Source organism: Aquarana catesbeiana, linkage group LG09, assembly GCF_042186555.1.
Source record: "Aquarana catesbeiana isolate 2022-GZ linkage group LG09, ASM4218655v1, whole genome shotgun sequence".
In the NCBI taxonomy this organism is placed as follows: domain Eukaryota; kingdom Metazoa; phylum Chordata; class Amphibia; order Anura; family Ranidae; genus Aquarana; species Aquarana catesbeiana.
In genome coordinates, this window is record NC_133332.1 from 245363993 (window position 1) to 245387857 (window position 23865).

General features: G+C 44.5%; 1 protein-coding gene across 7 annotated transcripts in view; it reads right to left on the bottom strand.

Annotated features, from left to right (window-relative positions):
* Positions 1–23865, bottom strand: part of KYAT1 (kynurenine aminotransferase 1) — a 108876-nt gene that overhangs the window by 56158 nt on the left and 28853 nt on the right. For 4 of the 7 annotated variants that reach the window (XM_073600099.1, XM_073600100.1, XM_073600101.1 and 1 more), the window contains 3 exons: positions 22483–22596; positions 9877–9935; positions 2018–2168 (listed from right to left, as the gene is read on the bottom strand). In XM_073600099.1, coding sequence (XP_073456200.1) covers positions 2018–2168; positions 9877–9935; positions 22483–22596 — 324 coding nt within the window. The remainder of the gene's footprint in view (positions 1–2017; positions 2169–9876; positions 9936–22482; positions 22597–23865) is intronic. The other 3 variants (XM_073600103.1, XM_073600105.1, XM_073600102.1) reach the window with 1 other exon arrangement.

The window sequence follows — 23865 nt, forward strand, 5'->3', positions numbered from 1 at the left end:
AGTCCAGGATTTTGGGGCTTGAGGTTAGTGTAAAGTGTTAAAAGAAACCTGTTTGTAGAGAAATATAGAGGCTGCCATTGAGGACCTCCTCCTAAAAATGCTAGCTGGCGTGTTAATCCAATAGCTCCAAGATTAGGTACCTAACCCAGATCATTTATGTGGATCAGGAAACCAAAAAGAAAGTATACCTGCTTATCTGTACATTTGCTCTGGTCCTGAGACTCAAAGTATTAAGAATTGATACTGATGCTTCAAGGCAAAGCTTGATGTTGCATTATACAATATTAAAATGAGTTGCTTGCCTACAAAAAAGTTTTGTACCATAACCATACCTAGATTGCTAGTTCATGGTCACATGGCCAGCTTATAGCTTCCTCTAGCTGCACTGGGTGTGGGAGGAAGAGGTCATTTCCAGTGATGTCACTCACTGCTCCAGAGGTCAACTCTACACCAGCCTGAAGTTGTAGGGCAGGTTGACAGCATTCACCTGTTGCAGTATAAGGCAGCGGGTGAGCGTGTCATCCTGAAAACAGAAGTGCCAGTGATGTGAATTTAATTTAACAATTTAATTTAAATATTTTTGTTTAATACAGACATAAAAATAAAATTAGATGGTATATTTGCAGCACCAGTGATATCACCCACTGATGACCAACATCAATTTTCTACAAGAGATATGGGATATTTAAGGTAACAACACTTTGAGCCCTACAGGTCCAGTACCTATAGACAGACCTACGATGACTGTTGCCCAATCTGGATGATTTCAGTCAGATCATACAGTGATCATTATGTCTTTAAGTAGCAGTGAAAACCACTGACTGAGCTTTCCAGAATGGACTTTCCAACCAGTCGCTATTATGACCTTCAGGACATGGAGATGAGGGACATGGATTCAACACAGGGAGTGTCTGCTCTTTTCTCATTACAGAGGAAGAAGGATCTCTTGGTGTCCATGTCATAAACACATATTTCCATTTTAAAAGGCCATCCCCAGGAAAGTGTTTCTTTTTTTTTTTTTTTTTTAAATCTTAGGTCCCCTTCATATGAGAGATCCAATCAGGTCCGGCTGTCCGTTTTTCTGCAAGACCCAAATCGGACTCTACATTATCCTCTATGGGGCGCCGGATGTAAACAAACTTACACTTGGCTACATCCAGGTTTGATCTGTTCCACTTTGGCTGGCTGGATCAGAGGGCAGCCGGGTGTAAACAGACAGTTTGGCAATTTTTACAAAGTTACACGGTCCAGCATAGACCAATGGAAGTATGCATGCACCATACCTGTGGAATCCCCATGGAAGCTGGACATCATTGTAGTAGGCACTGCTACTCCAGCAGCTGCCCTGCTGCGTTACGGACACAGGAGGTTCCTCTTGGGTGAACAGGCGGCACCCACAGAACACTTTGCATTTTCTCAATTAATGCAAAGAGTTCTCTGACTGGATGGGGTGGAAATGTGGGGTGGTGATGTCACAATGTCCACCTGGTCCAGTCAGAAAACTTTATACTCAGTGAGAAATGTTTTCTAAAGGTGCCTGTACAGAGCAGCAAACTCCTGTGTCTACAAGGCAGCCATTTGGCATGGGTCAATCACTGTAGTAGTGGTGTCTACTAGAGTGATTTCCAGCTGCTGTATGGATGGGCAAGGTGTGGCACATAGCAACTTACATTGAACCAAGCTGCTAAACCATGGAAACCCCTCAAAGCAAGAACAGCCTTTGGCATTACTGAGCTTCTTCTGAGAATGTTTGTTTCCTGCCTTTCCAAGTTGACTTATTTTATTTAATAATGTAGAGTAACCATGCATGTAGAAAAGAACTTGTGACCTTCCCCTTACTTTTCTGATTTTTCCAGGTGAGTAGCTCAAAAAGAAGCAGGCCAGCATAACAACCACTAGCATTTTCAGAATTCCACAGTACCAGGTCCATATTTCTCATAATAGATATTGACATAACAGGAAGGTTATGTGTGTTGTGTTGGTGTGTTTAATGAAGGCAATGAAGCAGCAGGCTTACAAAGACTCTGGTGTACTGGTTCAGCAAGGTGTGCTCCTCAGTGATGGCTTTTGCAAAGGCTTCTTTTATAAAACTTGGAGGACTGAAATCTGGAAAGCCTTGTCCTAGGTTCACAGTTTTATACTGAGCAGCAAGACTGACAAACTCCACCCTGCAAGAAAAATGATGAGTAAAATCAATAATTCACTTGGATCGGTCTATCAACAGTGCAAACAATAGGAAGCTGGGTGCTCCTGAACCAGGCTGTGTGTGGCCATAGACACAACTCTAAAACTAGAGTGTGCAAAATATTGTGTACTGGTGCAGCTCTGCAAAGAAACCAATCAGCTTCCAGGTTTAATTCTTAAAGCTTAACCACTTCAGCCCCGGACCATATTCTGCTTAAGGACCAGAGGACTTTTTCCAATTTGGCACTGTGTCGCTTTAACTGCTAATTGCGCGGTCATGCAATGCTGTACCCAAACAAAATTTGCGTCCTTTTCTTCCCACAAATAGAGCTTTCTTTTGATGGTATTTGATCACCTCTGCCGTTTTTATTTTTTGCGCTATAAACGGAAAAAGACCAAAAATTTTGAAAAAAAAAATGATATTTTCTACTGTTTGTTACAAAAAAAATCCAATAAACTCAATTTTAGTCATACATTTAGGCCAAAATGTATTCGGCCACATGTCTTTGGTAAAAAAAAAGTCAATACGCGTATATTTATTGGTTTGCACAAAAGTTATAGCGTCTACAAACTAGGGTACATTTTCTGGAATTTACACAGCTTTTAGTTGATGACTGCCTATGTCATTTCTTGAGGTGCTAAAATGGCAGAGCAGTACAAAACCCCCCCCAAATGACCCCATTTTGGAAAGTAGACACCCCAAGGAAATTGCTGAGAGGCATGTTGAACCCATTGAATATTTTTTTTTTGTCCCAAGTGATTGAATAATGATAAAAAAAAAAAATATTTACAAAAAGTTGTCACTAAATGATATATTGCTCACACAGGCCATGGGCCTATTTGGAATTGCACCCCAAAATACATTCAGCTGCTTCTCCTGAGTACGGGGATACCACATGTGTGGCACTTTTTTGGGAGCCTAGCCGCGTACGGGGCCCCGAAAACCAATCACTGCCTTCAGGATTTCTAAGGGCGTAAATTTTTGATTTCACTCCTCACTACCTATCACAGTTTTGAAGGCCATAAAATGCCCAGATGGCACAAAACCCCCCCAAATGACCCCATTTTGGAAAGTAGACATCCCCAAGCTATTTGCTGAGAGGCATGTTGAGTCCATGGAATATTGTACATTTTGACACAAGTTGCGGGAAAGAGACAAATGTTTTTTTTTTTTTGTTTTTTTTTTTTGCACAAAGTTGTCATTAACCTCCCTGGCGGTACGATTATTTCAGATTTTAGGTGCTGAAAGCGGTACAATTATTTTGCACAGAAATTTGGCGTTTTATATTGTAGGCCTGTAATTCTTAGGAATAGTTCACTTAAATCTGTCCAAACGAGAGTCTAGTAGACATCCCGGGTATGATAAAGTTTGAAAAACGAAATAAAAAATTATAATATAATAAATAACTATAAATAATGAAAACACATAATAATATAATAATAATAAAAATTATATAATAATGTAATCAAATCAAAAACACTGAAATTTGCTCAGTTGCAGAATTTTAGCTTTTATTACTTTTAGTGTTTGATGACGGATCTCCCCACAAATCACTATCGCTCAATTCTGCAAGTGATTATAATTTATTATCGCTTTTTTCTAGCTGGTCTAAAACCACTTTTGATGTAAAGAGACAGTTTTGGTTGCTATGGACAATCTCCAGTTTCCTGGCAGAAAGAACAGTTTTATATATATAAAACTGCATTCAGGACACTGGGCAGACCACTAGGGACAAAGGGGATGTGTAGTTATTTGATACAGTACTGTAATCTGTAAGATTACAGTATGCTGTATCTATACTGTGTGTTTCACTTTTGAATTTACCGCCGAACTCCGTCCCCGTGCGTCGCAACGCTCGCAGGGAACGGAGCTCGGCACTGTGAATCGAGCGAGACACAGCGGCTCGCCGATCACAGCGGGGAGACATCGCAGGATCCAGGGGACAAGGTAAGTAAACTCTTCCTGGATCCTGCGATGCAAGCCTGAGTCTGGCTCGGGGATACCGCTTTTGGTATGTAAAATCCACCCCGAGCCAGACTCGGGAATACCGCCAGGGGGGTTAAATGATATATTGCTCACACAGGCCATGGGCATATGTGGAATTGCACCCCAAAGTACATTTAGCTGCTTCTCCTGAGTATGGGGATACCACATGTGTGGGACTTTTTGGGAGCCTACCCGCGTACGGGGCCCCCGAAAACCAATCACCGCCTTCAGGATTTCTAAGGGTGTAAATTTTTGATTTCACTCTTCACTGCCTATCACAGTTTCGGAGGCCATGGAATGCCCAGGTCGCAAAAAACCCCCCCAAATGACCCCAGTTTGGAAAGTAGACACCCCAAGATATTTGCTGAGAGGCATGGTGAGTATTTCGCAGCTCTCATTTGTTTTAGAAAATGAAGAAAGACAATTTTCAATTTTCAAAACTTTGTGACAAAAAGTGAGGTCTGCAAAATACTTACTATACCTCTCAGCAAATAGCTTGGGGTGTCTACTTTCCAAAATGGGGTCATTTGGGGGGGTTTTGCGCCACCTGGGCATTCCATGGCCTCCGAAACTGTGATAGGCAGTGAAGAGTGAAATCAAAAATTTACGCCCTTAGAAAGCCTGAAGGCGGTGCTTGGTTTTCGGGGTCCCGTACGCGGCTAGGCTCCCAAAAAGTCTCACACATGTGGTATCCCCGTACTCAGGAGAAGCAACAGAATGCATTTTGGGGTGTAATTTCACATATTCCCATGGCATGTTTGAGCAATATATCATTTAGTGATAGCTTTGTGCAAAAAAAAAAAAAATGTGTCTCTTTCCCGCAACTTGTGTCACAATATAAAATATTCCATGGACTCGACATGACTCTCAGCAAATAGCTTGGGGTGTCTACTTTCCAAAATGGGGTCATTTGGGGGGTTTTGAACTGTCCTGGCATTTTATGCACAACATTTAGAAGCTTATGTCACACATCACCCACTCTTCTAACCACTTGAAGACAAAGCCCTTTCTGACACTTTTTGTTTACATGAAAAAAATATTTTTTTTTGCAAGAAAATTACTTTGAACCCCCAAACATTATATATTTTTTTAAAGCAAATGCCCTACAGATTAAAATGGTGGATGTTTCATTTTTTTTTCACACAGTATTTGCACAGTGATTTTTCAAACGCATTTTTTGGGGAAAAAACACACTTTTTAAAATTTTAATGCACTAAAACACACTATATTGCCCAAATGTTTGATGAAATAAAAAAGATGATCTTAGGCCGAGTACATGGATACCAAACATGACATGCTTTAAAATTGCGTACAAATGTGCAGTGGCGACAAACTAAATACATTTTTAAAAGCCTTTAAAAGCCTTTACAGAGGAGGTCTACTGCTAAAATTACTGCCCTCGATCTGACGTTCGCGGTGACACCTCACATGCATGGTGCAATTGCTGTTTACATTTGACGCCAGACCGACGCTTGCGTTCGCCTTTGCGCGAGAGCAGGGGGGGACAGGGGTGCTTTTTTTTTTTTTTTTCTTTATTTTTTTTTGCTTTTTTATCTTATTTTTAAACTGTTCCTTTAATTTTTTTTAATTTTTTTTTTTAAATCATTTTTATTGTGATCTCAGGGAATGTAAATATCCCCTATGATAGCAATAGGTAGTGACAGGTACTCTTTTTTGAAAAAATTGGGGTCTATTAGACCCTAGATCTCTCCTCTGCCCTCAAAGCATCTGACCACACCAAGATCGGTGTGATAAAATGCTTTCCCAATTTCCCAATGGCGCTGTTTACATCCGGCGAAATCTAAGTCATGAAATGCTCGTAGCTTCCGGTTTCTTAGGCCATAGAGATGTTTGGAGCCACTCTGGTCTCTGATCAGCTCTATGGTCAGCTGGCTGAATCACCGGCTGCATTCTCAGGTTCCCTGTTGAGACAGGAGAGCCAGAGAAAAACACGGAAGACGGTGGGGGGGCATTCCTTCCCACTGCTTGTAAAAGCAGTCTAGAGGATAATTAGCCGCTAGGATTGCTTTTACATGAAAGCCGACCGCTGGCTGAAAAGAATGATACCAAGATGATACCTAAACCTGCAGGCATCATTCTGGTATAACCTCTCAAAGTCGTGAATGGCGTACCTGAAGACAAAAAAAATGGTTAACAATAAAACACAGTAAACGGTAAAGTATAAAAAATTGCATACCTGAAAAGCAAACATGATAAAACATAATAACAATAAAACATTGCAGAATAGAATACAGTAAAAAAGAGCAGAACAATAGAGAGAGAATAGAGAGAGAGAGAACAATAAAACGACAACTATTTTTTTTTAAATATATATATATATATATATATATATTTTTTTTTTTTTTTTTTTACACTTTTTTTTGTAACTAACTTTTATAACTGTAACCGGTTCCAGGTTCGGGTCTCTCAAAATGCGATGGCATCTTGGGAGATCCTGTGAAAGCGTGTCCTAGTCTGTGCAATGCTGTACCCTACGCTAATACTCAACTAGTGAATGGTAGCGTTCAAAACATTCACCAATGCAAAGACCAGGATTGTCAGGACAGAAGGGACAATAATAGCGGGTGTCACGCCTATATCCGCGCTTGCTGCAGACACGACATCTTTTTTGGGGAGGTTCGCTGGGTAGGGGTACTCGGGAGGACATAAAAATGCCTCTCATGCAGCCGACTGCATTTGGTTGGGGATGTGAATGGGGGAAGTACGGGCGCTGCAGAAGTGGTGGGTTCCCAATTAGGATTGGCGAATGCAGCAGGAAGGGCACTATGGGCACGACGGGCCTGTGTTTATCTTCTTCTTGGTGGCAGCGGGACACTACTTGTGCTTGCCACCTCACCAGCTTGAACTGCACTTATGGGACTCGCCACGTCACCAAGTGTTACTGCAGTGCTGGTTTGACTACGATCGGGGTGTACTAGGCCGCTGGTGCTTGCCAGTTCACCAAAACGCTACCAAAAAAACTGTTAGCGATCGCAGGGATCAGGCCTGACTCTGCGAACGCTGCAGTTATGAGTTTAGTGTTTTGTAAGTGACAGTGATCGATCGATACTGCACTTGGGTGGGCTGGGCTGGGCCGGGCGGAGGGGCAAAACGCAGTTGCTAGCAGGTATCTGGGCTGATCCCGCTAACACTGCGTTTTTGGGAACCCTAAACTGCTGGGGACGCTAGTATAGATCTGATCGGATCAGATATTGATCCGATCAGATAATTTACCACTAAGGGAGGTGTATGGTGCGTGCGTGGGTGTTAGCGGTACTGGCGCTAACCTGACGCTGCCTCGGGCTGGTGCTTGCCAGTTCACGAAAATGCTACCAAAAAAAACTGTTAGCGATTGCAGGGATCAGGCCTGACTCTGCGAACGCTGCATTTATGCATTTAGTGTTTTGTAAGTGACAGTGATCGATCGATACTGCACTTGGGTGGGCTGGGCGGAGGGGCAAAACGCAGGTGCTAGCAGGTATCTGGGCTGATCCCGCTAACACTGCATTTTTGGGAACCCTAAACTGCTGGGGACGCTATTATAGATCTGATCGGATCAGATATTGATCCGTACAGATACTATACCACTAAGGGAGGTGTATGCTGCGTGCGTGGGTGTTAGCGGTACTGGCGCTAATCTGACGCTGCCTGGGGCGACGCATATCACCGCTGGGCGATCAGGGGGCTAAACCTTTATTCGGTAATAAACGGCGGGTGCCCTGACACTATAAAAAATAAACGAACTAACCAGCGTCACCCGTAACAGTTATACGGTGATCAGTGGTGAAAGGGTTAACTAGGGGGCAATCAAGGGGTTAAAACATTTATTAGGTAGTATATGGGGGTCCCTGTCGCTATAAAATGCTGACGGCGAACCTAAATATTTACGTCCCTAACTAGCGTCACCAGTGACACTAATACAGCGATCAGAAAAATGATCGCTTAGTGACACTGGGGACAGGGGGTGATCAAGGGGTTAAAACTTTATTAGGGGGGGTTAGGGGGGTATCCTGGACCTAAAGGGGGCTAACAGTAACTGCCCTAACACAGTAACTGTCACAAACTGACACCATGCAGTAATCAGAAAAAAAACAAAATAAAAAAATAAAAAAACTGCTTGGTGTCAGTGTGACGGGGGGGGGGGGGGGGATTAGGGGGTGATCGGGGGGTAAAGGGGGGTGTTTTGTGTGCCTGGCATGTTCTACTGTGTGTGTGTGTGTGTGTGTGTGTTTGGTGCACTCACATTGAAGTCTTCTCTCCTCGGCGCCGGAACGGAAAATACCGAGCCGAGGAGAGATGACATCATTTCCTTTGCTGCTGTTTAGCATACAGCAGCAAACTAATGATTTGATTGGCCGGCGGCGATCGCGAGGGGGGGGCCACGAATGGATGGTCTCCCCCTCATCTCTGATCGCTGCTGGTCAGAAGCGGACCGCCTCGGGCACCGGGAGGGGTCCGATCGGACCCCCCCCGCCCGCGGGAGGCAGATCACGTATATGTACATGATTCTGCCTGCCCATGCCACCTTGCCGACGTACATCGGCGTGAGGCGGTCCTTAAGTGGTTAAGATCCCTTTCACATGGGGACAGCGGGTCCGTTGGTGGGTCTAGTTTTAGCGGCGCTTTACCGTTGTTTTAGTGGCGCCTTTCAGCTGCTAACGAGGTGCTTTTAACCTCAGCTAGTGGCTGAACAAAGGGTTAAAAGCACCCGTGTTGCGGCGCTTCCGAAGCGCTGCCCATTCATTTCAATGGGCAGGGGCTGTGTAGGAGCGCTGTATACATTTCCCATCCCACAAGCGCACTGCCCCAGTGTGAAAACACTCGGGCATTCACACTGGGGAGGCATGAGAGGCACTTTTCAGGCGCTATTTTTAACGCTACAACGCCTGAAAAGTGCCTCCGTGTGAAAGGGTTCTAAATCGTAACTCCACTTTTGTTGAGAAAAAAAACATTCCCCTCTGGGTGATCTATGTACATTTTAACAAACTTTGCTGCAGATTCCTACCTTTTGTTATTCTTAAGAAATCACTGTTTGTTCCTCTGTGCTCCTGTGCTGAGTGAGTCTAATGGGGGTGGTTTCATAATTATCCACCAGCTGTAGCAGCTTCAGGGCACTAATGAGGAAAATTGCTGGGTCTGCATCCCTTTAGATGTAAATTTTCTATTGGGAGTATCTCACCAAAAATTTAAATTTTTCTTGTAGGGGATGCCAAAAATCTGACTTGTATCTTAGTGTAGACTTCTGGGAAAATCAGTGAGCCAATCACACAAGTAGGAAATTATGTTTCTGGGGGGCGTTCTGTACACATTCTGTGTACTGAACCCCTCCAGGTAGCCATATTGCATTGCATTTTCCAGAAAATTACAGCGGCTGCAGATTGAAAAGGAAAGCAAATTTTTAATAACATTCAACAATATGACTTGTGTCGCAATTGTATAGACTAGATTTTTTTTATTCCCCATGAAAGTGAAGTTACCCTTTAAATGAACAATCTGAAGTTTGAAACTGATTGGCTACCACGCACAGTTGCACCGGATTCTGAGTGCTACAGTTTTAGTAAATCTCCCCTATGGTGTACAGTGTATGTATTTTTTTACATGCAGATTTTAGCCACATGTACTAAAATGCACACCCTGACCTTTGCCTTTCATAACCAAATTCTGATTGGCCCCCTGATACACAAAGAATGCAAATCCATACTCACCAAATGTTTTCATCCACTCCCTCCAGTCTCCGGGCTTGAATCTGCTTTGCCATCCTGTCCTGTACATGGGCAGTAAAAGCATAGAGTGGTGAGTAAGAGCTCACAATTCCCCTTACCCATAAGCTGGAGAACAAGAATGCCCCCCACCTTCTCTGTGCAGAACCAGGTAACAAAAGCACACATTGGACTTTGTTCCTAATTAGTGTTAAAAAGTTTAGTGTGTGCATTCTGGCAGCAAAGAGGAGGTCTCCTATGGCTGAAGTAGACCGTGCTGTCATGTGTGTTCCCACATGCAAAACACAAGTACAGCATAACAACCTAATGTGACAGACTGGATCTTCTAATCCAAAAGGACAAAGATCTGAGTAACAGGGTTAATTAATAACAAAACAGACTATGAATGGTTAGAAAACATCTCAGTGACAAGAAGCATGAAAAACTAAAACATAACTTATGCTGGCCATACACTATACGAAAAATCGGCCGAAAAATCGTTCGTATGGACACTTCGTTCGTTTTTCGGCAAGTTAGTGGGTACAAATCGATAATCGTTTGTGACGTTTTTGTGGAAAAAAAACGAACGGCATGTTTGGAAAATTTCTGCCGAACGTACGATAAATTGCAAGGTTAATGTGTTTCCCGTCCGAACTGCCTGCACTAGGTATATGTAAAAAAACGAACACAAAATTATTTATTCATGTCCACTGAACAGATTATCGGACATTATATGATGGCACGATCGTTTGCGGTCACGGTCGAACGTTCGTTTTTCGAAAATGGGTTCGGCCGATTTTCTGTATAGTGTATGGCCAGCTTAACTCTGAGATGACTAATTCTACAAAGCAGTGCAAATATTAGGATAATAGTAAATCCCTTAGCTATGTACTTTTTAAATCTACAACAATGGTACTTCAATACACTCATGTAAAGAGCAGTAAACGTAGTAACTCATGGCAACCATCCAGATAAATGTTTTTCATAATTAAAGAGCATTTCCTTGTCAACAAGCAAAATGAAAAAATAAATAAAAAAGAAAAAAAGTAGCCCACACTCATCCCCAAGACCCCGAAGGGGTGTGGCCCTGGCCTGCTACAATCTTTACATTCCATGGTCAAAATCTTACTTTCCACTGGCCACAGCTGTATACTAGATCCTTATATACTTTTATGAGGCTGGAAAGATTTCAGCAGTGGGGTATGGAGATGGGGAATGCCCCGGCCACTTATGATTGGCCCAGTACAAGTGACAACGGGACGCATGCCGCCCAAAAGTAGCTCCTGAACTATTTTTGGGCGCGATGCGAGTTGCCACGATTGCAGCACGATTTATCGAAAATGACAATGGAAAATCAGGAGAACATTGATCAAGCTCCTGCAAGAGCAATATATGCTTTTGGATCAGCATTGTCAATAACTGAAATGCATATTGGCTTTACAAGCTTTACATTATTACGACCATCATAAGCTGTCCTTTTCTTTCAAGCATATGTAGCACCCCGATGTTTAGGCAGGGTGGCTACTAAATTCATCTGCCAAGTAATAGTTGCCTTGGCCAATTGATAGGAGGTCAATTGATTTCACCCCAATACTGGAAATCCCTCTTCTGTCACTATATGGCCAGGTATCTGGTGGCATTAGATAAGACAAGGGCATTACAAGGACAGATTAGGATGAATGGGGTGTCTCAGCCAATGGGCAGTGATTTTCTTAGGTCCCTCGGCCTGCTGGGAGAGCTTATTTATTTGGGTGGAGTCAGGTGATCGGGGTTCTGTGCAACCTGGACGGCTGTCTGGATGGATGTGTGGTGTAATGCCCCGGGCCTATCCCGAGGAACACTTGGCTGCTAGGCTGTCTGAGGGCCTATCCAGAAGCAAGAGAGCAGTGTAGGGTTGGAACTGCTGCTTGCAGTCCAACCAGAAGTAACAGTTCGGCCAGCTAGAGTCAGAGGGGAATCTGTCGCCACTAAGGAACCATCCACCTCGCCACCAGAGACCATTGTGAGTAAGCTGAGGCCAGTACCAGAGCAGACTTCTCACCAGCCTAAGTGGATGTAGCATCGGTCCGTTGCTGCATCTGTCCTCCAACACTGAGAACCGAGCGATCGAACACAGCCGATAGCCCGGCTCCCATTGCTCTGTGAGCTTTGGCTCTACTTTAAAATCGAAGGAGATGGACAACAGAGCTATCTTTCTGGACTGTTCAGGACTTGCTTCCAGAAGATTTTATTTGGGGTTTCAAACATTATCATCCATAAGTGATATATCCTACCAAACATGAAGTGTGTCTACTTCAGACTAATATCTCCAATAGTTGGGAATGGTTTGATGTAATTAAACTTGAGCCTGGGATGTCATACTGACAATATGAACTGAAGGAGAATTGTTCTAAGGTTTCTGGAAAAACCTCTTGGGTAGAAGACTAGGGATGGTCTGAAAGAAATGAGAAGCATGGTAAAATGTCCATAAGGAGATTTTTCCATGCCAGGAATAGTTCAATTTTTACCAACATTGGCGTCTATGAACAGCTGTAGAAAACAACGGGTCCTGGTTTAATGTGAAAATTACATTGGAGATATGTTAAACCCTAGAGTCAGTCTTCCAGTTGAAGCTGTCATTAGAGCAGAGGGCTGTGACTATATCGGGAAGGAGATTTATTTCAAAGTTAAACAAGATCTCTTTAATAGCCTGCACCCTTCACTGAACCTCCCGTTCACACCCTTGCTGCACTGGCGTCTCCCTATCCCACCACCTAGGTTGCTTGAAACTTGCCCTTTATTAGTCTAAAAAAAAATAAATAAATTCTGTGGGACTTTTCGATTTAATTTCACTTCTTTACTGGAGCCTGAATGTCCATGACTTGATGGCCAAGCTCTACCATTTGCAGTCCCCTGTCCATTGAGATAGCCTTCACTAGCCACTGAAGCCTTCCTTAGTCAGAGGAAATTAGGACACAGTAACAAAGTATAACTATATCAGAGAGGGACGTCACATGGTAGAAGATTTTCTGGGTGAAAAACATAACAGAGGACTTCTCGGGTTGTCAGCTGTCAGGCACAGCCTTTACCTGGAGGTTGGATTCATAGTTTGTATCTTTGATAATGTATGTGGATGTGCTATATAGACTATATTACCAAAAGTATTGGGACGCCTGCCTTTATATGCACAGGAACGTAATGACATCCAAGTCTTAATATTGAGTTGGCCCACCCTTTGCAGCTATAACATCTTCAACTCTTCTGGGAAGACTGTCCACAAATTTTAGGAGTGTCTATGGGAATGTTTGCCCATTCTTCCAGAAGCACATTTGTGAGGTCAGGCACTAATGTTGGACGAAAAGGCCTGGCTCAAAGTCTCTGCTCTAATTCATCCCAAAGGTGTTCAGTTGGGTTGAGGTCAGGACTCTGTGCAGGCCAGTCAAGTTCCCTCACCCCAAACTTGCTCATCCATGTCTTTATAGACCTTTCTTTGTGCATTGGTCCAAATCATTTGGTGGAGCGGGGAATTATGGTGTGGGGCTGTTATTCAGGGGTTGGGTTTGACCATTCATTTCAGTGAAGGGAACTCTTAAGGCGTCAGCATACCAAGATATTTTGGACAATTTCATGCTCCTAACTTTGTGGGAACAGTTGGTGGATGGTCCCTTCCTGTTCCAACATGACTGTGCACCAGTGCACAAAGCAAGGTCCATAAAGACATGGATGAGCGAGTTTGGGGTGGAGGAACTGGACTGGCCTGCACAGAGTCCTGACCCCAACCTGTTGAACACCTTTGGGATGAATTAGGGCAGACACTGAGAGCCAGGCCTTTTCATCCACATCAGTGCCTGACTTCACAAACATGCTTCTGGAAGAATGGTCAAACATCCCCAAAGACACACTCCTAAACCTTGTGGACAGCCTTCCCAGAAGAGTTGAAGCCGTTATAGCTGCAAGGACTGGGCCAACCCAATATTGAACCCTACGGATTAAGAATGGCATGCCATTAAAGTTCATGTGTGTAAAGGCAGGCGTCCCAATACTTTTGGTAATATAGTGTATGTTAACATGTGTTGCCATTCATTCCTAATGGTACACAATTAACATATTCAGGGAAAAAGAACCTGCTATAGTGCACCAAAACCCACAGATGTGAATGCTTTATGCAATATGCTCTGCCGTGTTGACAAATTAGAGCTTGTGCGTTTTCTTAAGTGAGGATTCATTAAAACTGAATGGGCTGCCTCAGTGCAATGCACGATAACGCATTAACACATGTGTGTTCCTAGGCTCACATTAACACATGCATAGGTGTGAATAGGCCTCTTAGATTTAAACTAAGCACATGTTCACTTTAATGCACCAACCAGCACTTGTATTAAGATCTATTTTTATCATCCTTAAGGAGTAACTTTACTCCCCCTTTTTCAATCACCCCCCTCGCCCCCCCACCCCATTGGTCCATCCCATGCCAACATCTTTGCTTCCAAAGTCATCGATCGCGGGTGGCCATCTCTTTCTGGTTAATGCAGCTGGCCCCTAATGGGCAGTATTGTTTGGAAATTATCTGGTGCATGCACAGTGTGTGTTGAGATTGCCGCAGCCTCCAGGGATGCATGATGTCAGTATCCCAGGAGGCTTTGGGTGGTTAGGACGTCATTCTAGAAAAAAAAAAAGTTACTTTTACCAGCACTGGGGGTTGTTACCAGCAAAGCTTTTGCCAGTGTCCAATCACCTTAAAGTAGCGGCATATAACCCAGGGTCCATGACTACTGGTCCTGCACTGTACAATTAAAATAAGCACTTACCCAATAACATTTTTTAAAATGTAGAAGTTAATATCCAACTGTATAAGCAAGGGGAGAATGGAAGGGTGGGTGGGGGTGAGGGAGGAAAATTATGTCAAATCATTAAAGAATAATGCAAAGGTTCACTTTAAATGGAGCTGAAAGAGGATTTAAAGGCTTTAAGAATGCTACACAAAGCTTGTTGAATACTTTTACAAAACAAAGCCTGCGTGAAATAGGCCATTTATTGACCAAATAAAATAAAGGGAAAAAAGTACTATCCTGCACACAAATCAGAACATAGACATCTAGGATTCTATCTAATGATGGCCATACACACTTTGATTTAATTAACTTATCAATGAGCAATTCAGTCAAAACAATCAAATCTGCAAACATCTGCTGAACATGTATCATTTCACTTCCAAAAGATTCAGGTATAATTTCGATCAAAAGCAATCAAACTAAGTTGATTGGCCAAGCAGAAAATTATTGATCATGTTGGTTCGCTCGGCAATACTGATATTCTTTGTTCTTATTTCGCTCACGTTATATCAGAGGTCTCCAAACTTTCTAAACCATAGTGCCAGTTTACTGTCCTTCAGACTTTAGGTGCTGCTGGATTGCGGTCAGTGGGAGAGAAAATACCCTGAATTCAGTGGGAATAAACAATGCCACAGGCTTTGAGGTTTATTGGAAGTATAGAAATTACATAGTGCCATGGTCAGTAGAAGGAATAATAGGATTTTTATAACAGCTTACCTGTAAAATCCTTTTCTTGCAGTATATCATGGGACACAGAGCCTTAAGTAATTACTTAATGGGTTATAGGCCACCTTCAGGTGATGGACACTGGGTCAATCCAGGAAGTTCACTCCCTATATAACCCCTCCTCCTTCCAGGAGCACATCAGTTTTTCTAGCAAAGCAATATACTTAAATCCCAAAAAACAGGGAAGGGACCTCCGTGTCCCATGATGTACTCCAAGAAAAGGATTTTACAGGTAAGCTGTTATAAAAATCCTATTTACTTTATCGTACATCATGGGACACAGAGCCTTAAGTAATTAATTAATGGGACGTCCCATAGCAATGCTGCTTGAGGGGAGGGAGACACAACCCGGAGGGTACCCCCAGACTTGACCTATACTGCTGCCTGCAGCACACTGCGCCTGAAGGCGATATCCTCATACCTCCTTACATCCACCTGATAAAATTTTGTGAATGTATGCGCTGAAGACCAAGTTGCGGCCTTACAGATCTAAGCCATGGAGGCCTGGTGACGCACTGCTCAAGAAGCACTAACTGCCCTGGTAGAGTGCGCCTTAACTTGAAAAGGGGGAATCTTACCCCTTAAATCATAAGTCTGAATTATAACTTGCCGAATCCACTTAGCGACAGTGGATTTTGACGCTGCCTGTCCTTTCTTAGGACCCTCTGGCAGAATAAATAAGACATCAGTCTTACGAATCTGAGCAGTTGCCTTTAAATAGATTTTCACTGCTTTCACCACATCAAGACAATGTAGTGACTTTTTATCCCCGGAACATGGTTTTGGAAAAAAACTGATGGCAGGACAATATCTTGGTTTAGGTGAAAACCTGAAACCACTTTTGGCAAAAAGTCTGGACGAGGGCGTAACACCACTCTGTCCTCATGAAAAATCAAATATGGCTCCATACAAAAAGAGCAGCCAATTCGGAAACCCTTCTTGTTGAGGATACAGCAACCAAAAATACAAACTTCCTTGTCAGAAGGACTAGGGCAGTGGTTCTCAACTCCTGTCCTCAGGACCCACTAACAGGCCAGGTTTGCAAGATAACTTAAATACATCACATGTGATACAATTTGCTGCTCAGTGAATGCAGTATTCTAGTCTGCATCTCCCCAAGGTAATACTTAAATTCTGGCCTGTTAGTGGGTCCTGAGGACCGGAGTTGAGAACCACTGGACTAGGGGAATATGTTGTATCGCTTTAAATGGCTGTTTTTGTAACACAGACAAAACTAAGTTCAAGTCCCAAGGGTTCAAGGGAGGTTTGACTGGCGGAATAAGCCACATCACCCCTTGCATAAAACCCCGGACTAAAGAATATTTAGCAAGTGGTCTTTGAAATAAGACCGATAAAGCTGAGACTTGGCCTTCATTAGTACTCAAGGCCAATTTAATTTCTACCCCTAATTGTAGAAAGGCAAGAATTCTGCCTATGATATATCTCCGAGGGTGCCAAACCTTGGATTCACACCAGGAAACATAAGCCCTCCAGACCCTATAATATATAGTTCTTGAAGCTGGCTTCCTTGCATTAATCAGGGTAGAGATAACTGACCCGTAAAGCCCATGTTTCTTCAGAATGTGGGTTTCAATAGCCAAGCCGTTAATTTTAGAGACCGTAAGGTAGGATGGAATATCGGTCCCTGTGAGAGCAGATCTGGCCGTAGTGGGAGGGACCATGGGCCCTCCACTGCCATTCATGAAGATCCTGCCAGTATTAGGCGCTCCAGTTCCCGTGGGTCGCGGCCACCATTGCACGTGTTGCGCCAGACGGGTTATTTAAACCTGTCTGTTGCAGACGCCCCCCCCATCTGCTCTACAGCGTTGTGTGCCTAAAATCTGATCTGTGACCGTTACCTGTGTTTAGACCCGCTTACCATCCTGTTATCCGCCCGCATCCGACCTCAGCCTGTTGTGACTACTTTTCTGCCTACCTCCCTGTACCTTTGCCGCCAGCCTGATATCCGACCCGGCCTGTTTGACTATCCCTGAGCTGATCCAGTCTGCTGAGCTGATCCAGTCTGCTGCGCTGATCCAGTGTCATGGTTATGCAATAGAGTTTTGTCTGTCAGCTTACCTGTCTCCATGTGTTCATCTCTAAAGACCAGCTGACTCTCACCTGACTGGTTTTATAACCTCTCCTCTAAGCATGGCCCCACCCCAGGCCCTATCAGGGAACCCTATATTAATCTGTGCACTGCAAGCCAGCAGTGCTGATCAACCATTGTGTGTTAGCTTTCGTGTGTACTTGCTGTGTTTCCTGCGTCTGATTCCAGTTACCGACTTTGGCCTGTTTTCGACTATTCCTGTCTGCTCGTGACCCTGACCTTTGGTGTGTCCCCATTTGCCTGTGACCCTTAACCTTGGCGTGAACTCTGTTGTCCTTGTCTGCTTGTGGCCCAGACCTTGGCTAATTCCCTTACTATCCCTATCCTCCTGTTTCCTACTGTGGGTGTGAGCTGGGGGACCCTGGGGGTCACGACCTGGAGCCAGTTGCAGCCTAGTCCATCCTCACCACTAGAGGCTCTGGTGAACACTTGCTGGCTCTTAGACTCCGCGCCCCAGGGAATCTTACGCTCTAACCCCGGTGGGATCTGTGCTGTTGTTCCAGCGGCCCTGCCTTCCTTACCACCCTGACTCCCATCCGCAGCAGTCAGCCATAGGGTCCACTACCCTGATCCCTACGGTGTGCATCTGTCACCTAGCCTCAAGGTGACCTGACATCCAGTCTGCTGAGCTGATCCAGTCTGCTGAGCTGATCCAGTCTGCTGAGCTCCAGTTCTTGACCACTGTTCCTGGACAGTTGTCTTTTCTAGTGCTGCTCCCCAGCCTAAAAGGCTGGCATCCGTCGTTACCACTTTCCAGAAGACTAGTCTGAAGGATTTTTCTTTCAGCAGATTCTGGGTTAGTAACCACCAAGTGAGGCTTTGGGACACTCTTGGGGACAGCCACATTGGCAAGTCTAAAGCTTGAATTGTTTTGTTCAAAGTAGACAGGATACTGTTTTGCAACAGTCTTGAATGGAACTGGACATAGGGAACTGCTTCGAATGAAGCCACCATGGTTCCTAGCAACCTCATGCAAAGGCGAATGGAGGGATCGCCTTTTGACCTGACCATCTGCACCAGCTCTCTTATGGAGTTGATCTTTGCCTGAGGCAAGAACACTTTTCCCTGGGCTGTGTCTATGATCAGACCCAAGTACTCCAGTCTTTTTAGCGGTATTAAGGAAGATTTCTCTAGGTTGAGAATCCAACCCAAACTTTCCAGGTAACTGGTTATAATGCGTACTCTTTGCTCCAAACAAGCCACCGACTGGTCTATTAGCAATAGATCGTCTAGGTACGCTATGACTGTTATGCCCTGTGCCCTTAACTTGGCTAGAGGTGGGGCCAGCACTTTTGTGAACACCCAGGGTGCTGTGGCTAGTCCGAAAGGTAGGGCTACAAAGTGGAAATGCTGCTGTTCTAACTCAAACCGCAGAAACTTTTGGTGAGTGGGAAATATAGGAACATGCAGATATGCATCCCTGATGTCGATAGATGCCAGAAGTTCTCCTCCTAGAGGGATAGAAACTACTGACCTGATCGTCTCCAAGCGTAAGGATCGGATCTTCAGGAACTGATTTCGATTTTTTAGATCTAGAATGGGTCTGACATCTCCATTTGATCTTGGTACCATAAAAAGATTTGGATAAAACCCCAAACCTTGCTCTTTTGTGGGGATCTGTATGATCACCCCTTGAGATATTAATCTGTCTAGTGCCTGAAACAGATTGTCTTTTCTCTGGAAGTTTGGGGAACACTTGACCTCAGGTAACGAGACAGTGGAAAAGTCCAGAAATTCCAGCTTGTACCCCAGCGTTACTGTGGAGATGACCTATTTGTTCTGAATTTCCTCTTGCCAGACTTCTGAAAACTGCAGAAGTCTGCCCCCCACCTTGGTGAGGGGGGTTGCCTCTTCATGATGAGGCTTTAGGAATCTGCTTTGCAGGTTTCCAACCCCAGGACTTCTTTTGAGCCTGGGTCTGACCCTGAGGCTTTCCTCTAGAGTCTGACGGCGGAGGCCGTGGCCACTGCCTAGAGGCGGAAGTCCCTGGCGCAGGGGAAAGAGCCCCTTTAAATTAAGGGTTTTTATACTTTCTTTTGACTGGCAAGAGAGTACTTTTCCCACTAGAAATAGTTTTGATATATTTGTCCAAATCTTCTCCAAATAGCTGCTCCCCATTAAAAAGGGAACCCAGTTAGTAGGTTTTTACATGGTGCTTCAACTGACCAATTTTTTAACCACAGGATTCTACGCATATGCACAAGCATAAGCGTAAGGCGGGACGCCTGGTGAATAGAATCTTTAATGGCATCTATGGCAAAGCATAATGCCTTTGGAAGTTAAGCCAATTCCCGGGCTTGTTGTGCAGGAACATCTTTAGGGGCCTGTCTAAATTGGTCCTTTAGAGATCGACAGACGCCTATTGCAGCGACTGCAGGCTGAGTAACGGCACCTGCCAGGGAAAAAGTAGATTTTAACAGGGATTCCAACTTTTTACCTGTTGGATCCTTAAGCATTTGTGCATTGTCTACGGGACAAGTTAGGCCTTTATTCACACTGGAAATCGCAGCGTCAACTGCTGGTACTTTCCATTTTTTGGAGAATTTCTCCTCCAGAGGATAGAGAATTGAAAATCTCTTAAGAGGGAGAAAATGCTTATCCGGGTGATCCCATTCAGCAAAAATAAGCTGTTCTAGTAATGCATGTGTAGGAAACGCATGCAAAGGCTGAGAAGGTTTTAAGGAACCAAAGTAAGAAACCGAGCTTTCAGGAGACTCCGTTAGAGGTAGCATGAAAGTAGAATGAACCATAAGAGATTGTATCAGCAACTTCTCAGATTGAGAGGCTGAAAAAGGTTCATCTACCGTTGTTTCCTCCGCAAAGGAATTATCATCGGTTTGTTTTTCCTCCTGATCGCCTGAGGGCAACACCTCATCCTGTGCCCACTGTTCCCCTTGCAAAGGTTCTGAAGTGGGGGAGGGGGATCTAGCACACTTCCTATCCATTTGAATGGAGGATGCGATTAAAGCCGCTAATCTTCCTTCCAGACCCTACATCTTCAGTCACGTATACAGGGGCTGAGATGTGAGAAGCAGTTGCACCATCAATTTGTTCCAATGGCTCACCCCGGCTTGCCATAATTGGTAATTCAGGCGAGGATGACAGCGTGGAAATGCGACTCGAGATCCTAGCGCCCGGGGGTGAAACCTTTAGTACCTTTTTTGGTCTTTGTGGTGTCTTTTTTTAGCAGGCATAGTCCTAAGCACAAAAACAGAGGCACTATACAATTGCACTTAATCGCTGAATATAGTCATGACATTAAAGCCGCTATAAAGTTCAGCCTAGCGCTGGGAAAAAGGTGTCTTTCCTGTATCAGGAATGCCATTTTGCAACTCTTATGTGTCCTACAGCTCCTGTGTCCCTGTGTGCAGACTGCTTTGTTTCCTCTTCGTCAGCTGAGGAGAGACTGTCCCAGCTGTGTTTTTATTTGTTTTTGCCTGCCGTGCGTCCTCGTGGACGTTCATGGCGCTGCGCTTAGGCCCGCCCCCTCTGAAAAAATTGCCCCTCTTTTCATTTTAAAATGTTCCCGCGCTCGTGCGCGGCGCTTTCGGGTCTACAAACCCAACACGAGGGGGGGGGGGGGAGGCAGAGACCTGTTTAGCAGCAGGCAAACAAACAACAGTAGTAACAGTAGCAGTATCAGAAACAGCGGGACTGCTGCACCCCCCACGGCAGGGGGGGGGTAATGTAAGGGGGGGTACAGTGCTGATGTCCCCCTAACCCTCCAGTCCCTTCAGGGGGGGAGAAAGAAAAACATTTGGCAGATTTCTTTTACCTGAGAAAAAATCCCCTTGCAAAGCTGCTGCGGCCACACAGATACTGAGCTTTACAGTGAAGACAACAGATTAAGGTATGTGCATAGACTCCCTCTAGTGGAGAATTTAAGGCATGACAACATTTCCCTAATAGAAGAATACATAGGTGGACTTTTCAGTTCCTAAGTTTCTTCCCTTACCTTATCCTCGCCGCAGGATTTGCTGAATTAACAGACAATCCAACCTTCACCCATCACGGCAGGCTGCGTTTAGCAAACCTTTAAGGACCGGGTCCCTAGATATCGGGGTTCCAACTCCCTTGGACCTGTAAAAGCACCCCGCCAGGAAAAGCTTTAGGTAATGTAGCAAGACCTAAGCCCTGAGTTCCCGGAGTCCAGCCCTACAAAGAGAGGCGTTACAGGCAAAACCTCATGCTTCGAATACGGGGCCGCAGGTACCATCCACATAGGCCTCAGTGGCACTTTGGATGGATCTGGTCTATGGAGGCTATTTAAATCCAGCATGGATCCCTCCTGGAGCTCCTCAGAGCACATCTTCACTTGTAACCAACACCTTAGACACTGGCGAAAAAACTGATGTGCTCCTGGAAGGAGGAGGGGTTATATAGGGAGTGAACTTCCTGGATTGGGTATACCAGTGTCCATCACCTGAAGGTGGCCTATAACCCATTAATTATTTAAGGCTCTGTGTCCCATGATGTACGATAAAGAAAGTGCCCCATCATTGATAGCATGTTTAAGTAATAGTGGCCAATCCCTGACATGTTGGAGGAATAGTGCACCATCGTTGGTGTTGGTGGCTGGAATTATGCTCCACTCTTGGTGTCAGTGGGAAGAATAGTGCCCCAGGGCCGGAAAAAGGCTAGCAAAAGCCCGCATTTGGCCTGTGGGCCGCAGTTTGGAGATCATTGCGTTATATGATTGGATAGTGAAAGCAGAGATGTGATCAATACCCGACTGTGTTCTCCAACTATCCATCGAAACCCACTTCCCTATGTGTCAGATTAAATATGCTGTCAACTATAGATCCATTATTCCCATTGGGAAAGATCAATTGAAAAATAAATTGATCGTTTTTCGAAGCGTGTATAGCCACCATTAGACACACGTTTTAGCAGCAAGTTCATAGGGGAAACATAATAGAAAATAATATTATATACTAAAATAACAATGAGGTCTCAGCTACTTACATGAATGCAGCTGGCAGTAGCGCTGGTGTCAGACAATTGTCTGTGTGCAATTACCATGTATTCAGCCCCTCTGCTCCTCATCCTGGCCATCAATGGCAGCATTATGATGAAAAGCTGATGATACACAATTGTGTATATTCTGCTGTGAAAGGCTGCATGACTTTTTAAGAGAAACTGTAGACTTTAAATGCATCAACTATCAAGACATCAGCGTAAAATGTATCTATACACATTTTTTTTTAGTTTTGGATAGAATGGGGAATCCCTGTCAGCTTTTACTGCTATCTGAAACTACGTTAAAGAGATTTCTCCTCACTTCCTATCTGCTAAGGTTTATCCCCAGAACAGGAAGTGAGGGAAAATCTGCAGCAGGAAAACAGGAACTAAAATACTGACAGCATTCCCCTACTTAACACTGAACTCCGGGGTATTAGCAAATATTTGAATCCAAAAGTCACATGTACTCTTCCCTAAATCTTGGTGTGCTGTGTGTATTTTTTGTAGATCTGGGCAATTATCTAAAGTGAAACTCCTTGCAGGAGCTTCCTGTAACAAAGACCGGTCACTGTTGCTCTCTCCTTGTGCAGGGGGAATGGTCTTGTCTCCGCCCCCCCATGAGTGGAGCCTGCTGGGTCCCACCCACAGCTCTGCTCTCTGCATAAGCCATGTACAGCACAGTAAGGATGCCATTGCCACTTTTACTAGGCAATACCTGGGTTTGAAAAGGCATTTGGGGCACACCAAGTGGATTCCTATCCTTTGTGGTTATGAAGGAACATATTTAAGTTTTGGCTATAGACACCCTTTAAAGTGACCTTATTTATTCAGCAGGCAGTATATTAAATCTTCATTCCCTTGTAGACTCCTGCATGCAGGGCCGGAACATGGGTTTGGGCAAGAGGGTCAGCTGCCCTGGGCACTGTGGTATCATGTAAGATGGGGGGTGCCACAAGGAGTTGGGGGGGGAGAGGGGATTTGTGTTGGATGGGGGAATTTGGGGGGCAGCCAGGAAAGGGGAAAAGAATTCTAGAAGGGGAAATTTGTGGGGGTGCTAGGAAAGGACATTGGGGAGGGAGATTTATGTTTGGGGTGTTTGTGCTAGAAGAGGCAATATGGTGGAGGGGGATTTGTGCCGCTAGCGATGATTGGGGTATTTGTGCAAGGAGGGGAAATTTGGGAGGGGGGATTTATGTTTAGGGGGTAAGCATGCAGATTAGTGTTCAATTTTAGTTTAGGGAGGAGGTATTTTTTCTAACACATAATCTTGAGGGGGGGGGTGCTAGGAAAGGTGATTGGGGGGGGATTGTGTTGGTAGGGGGATGGGGGGGAGAGGATTTGTGCTAGGAGGGGGGGATTTGGGGTGTTTGTGCTAGAAGAGGTGAT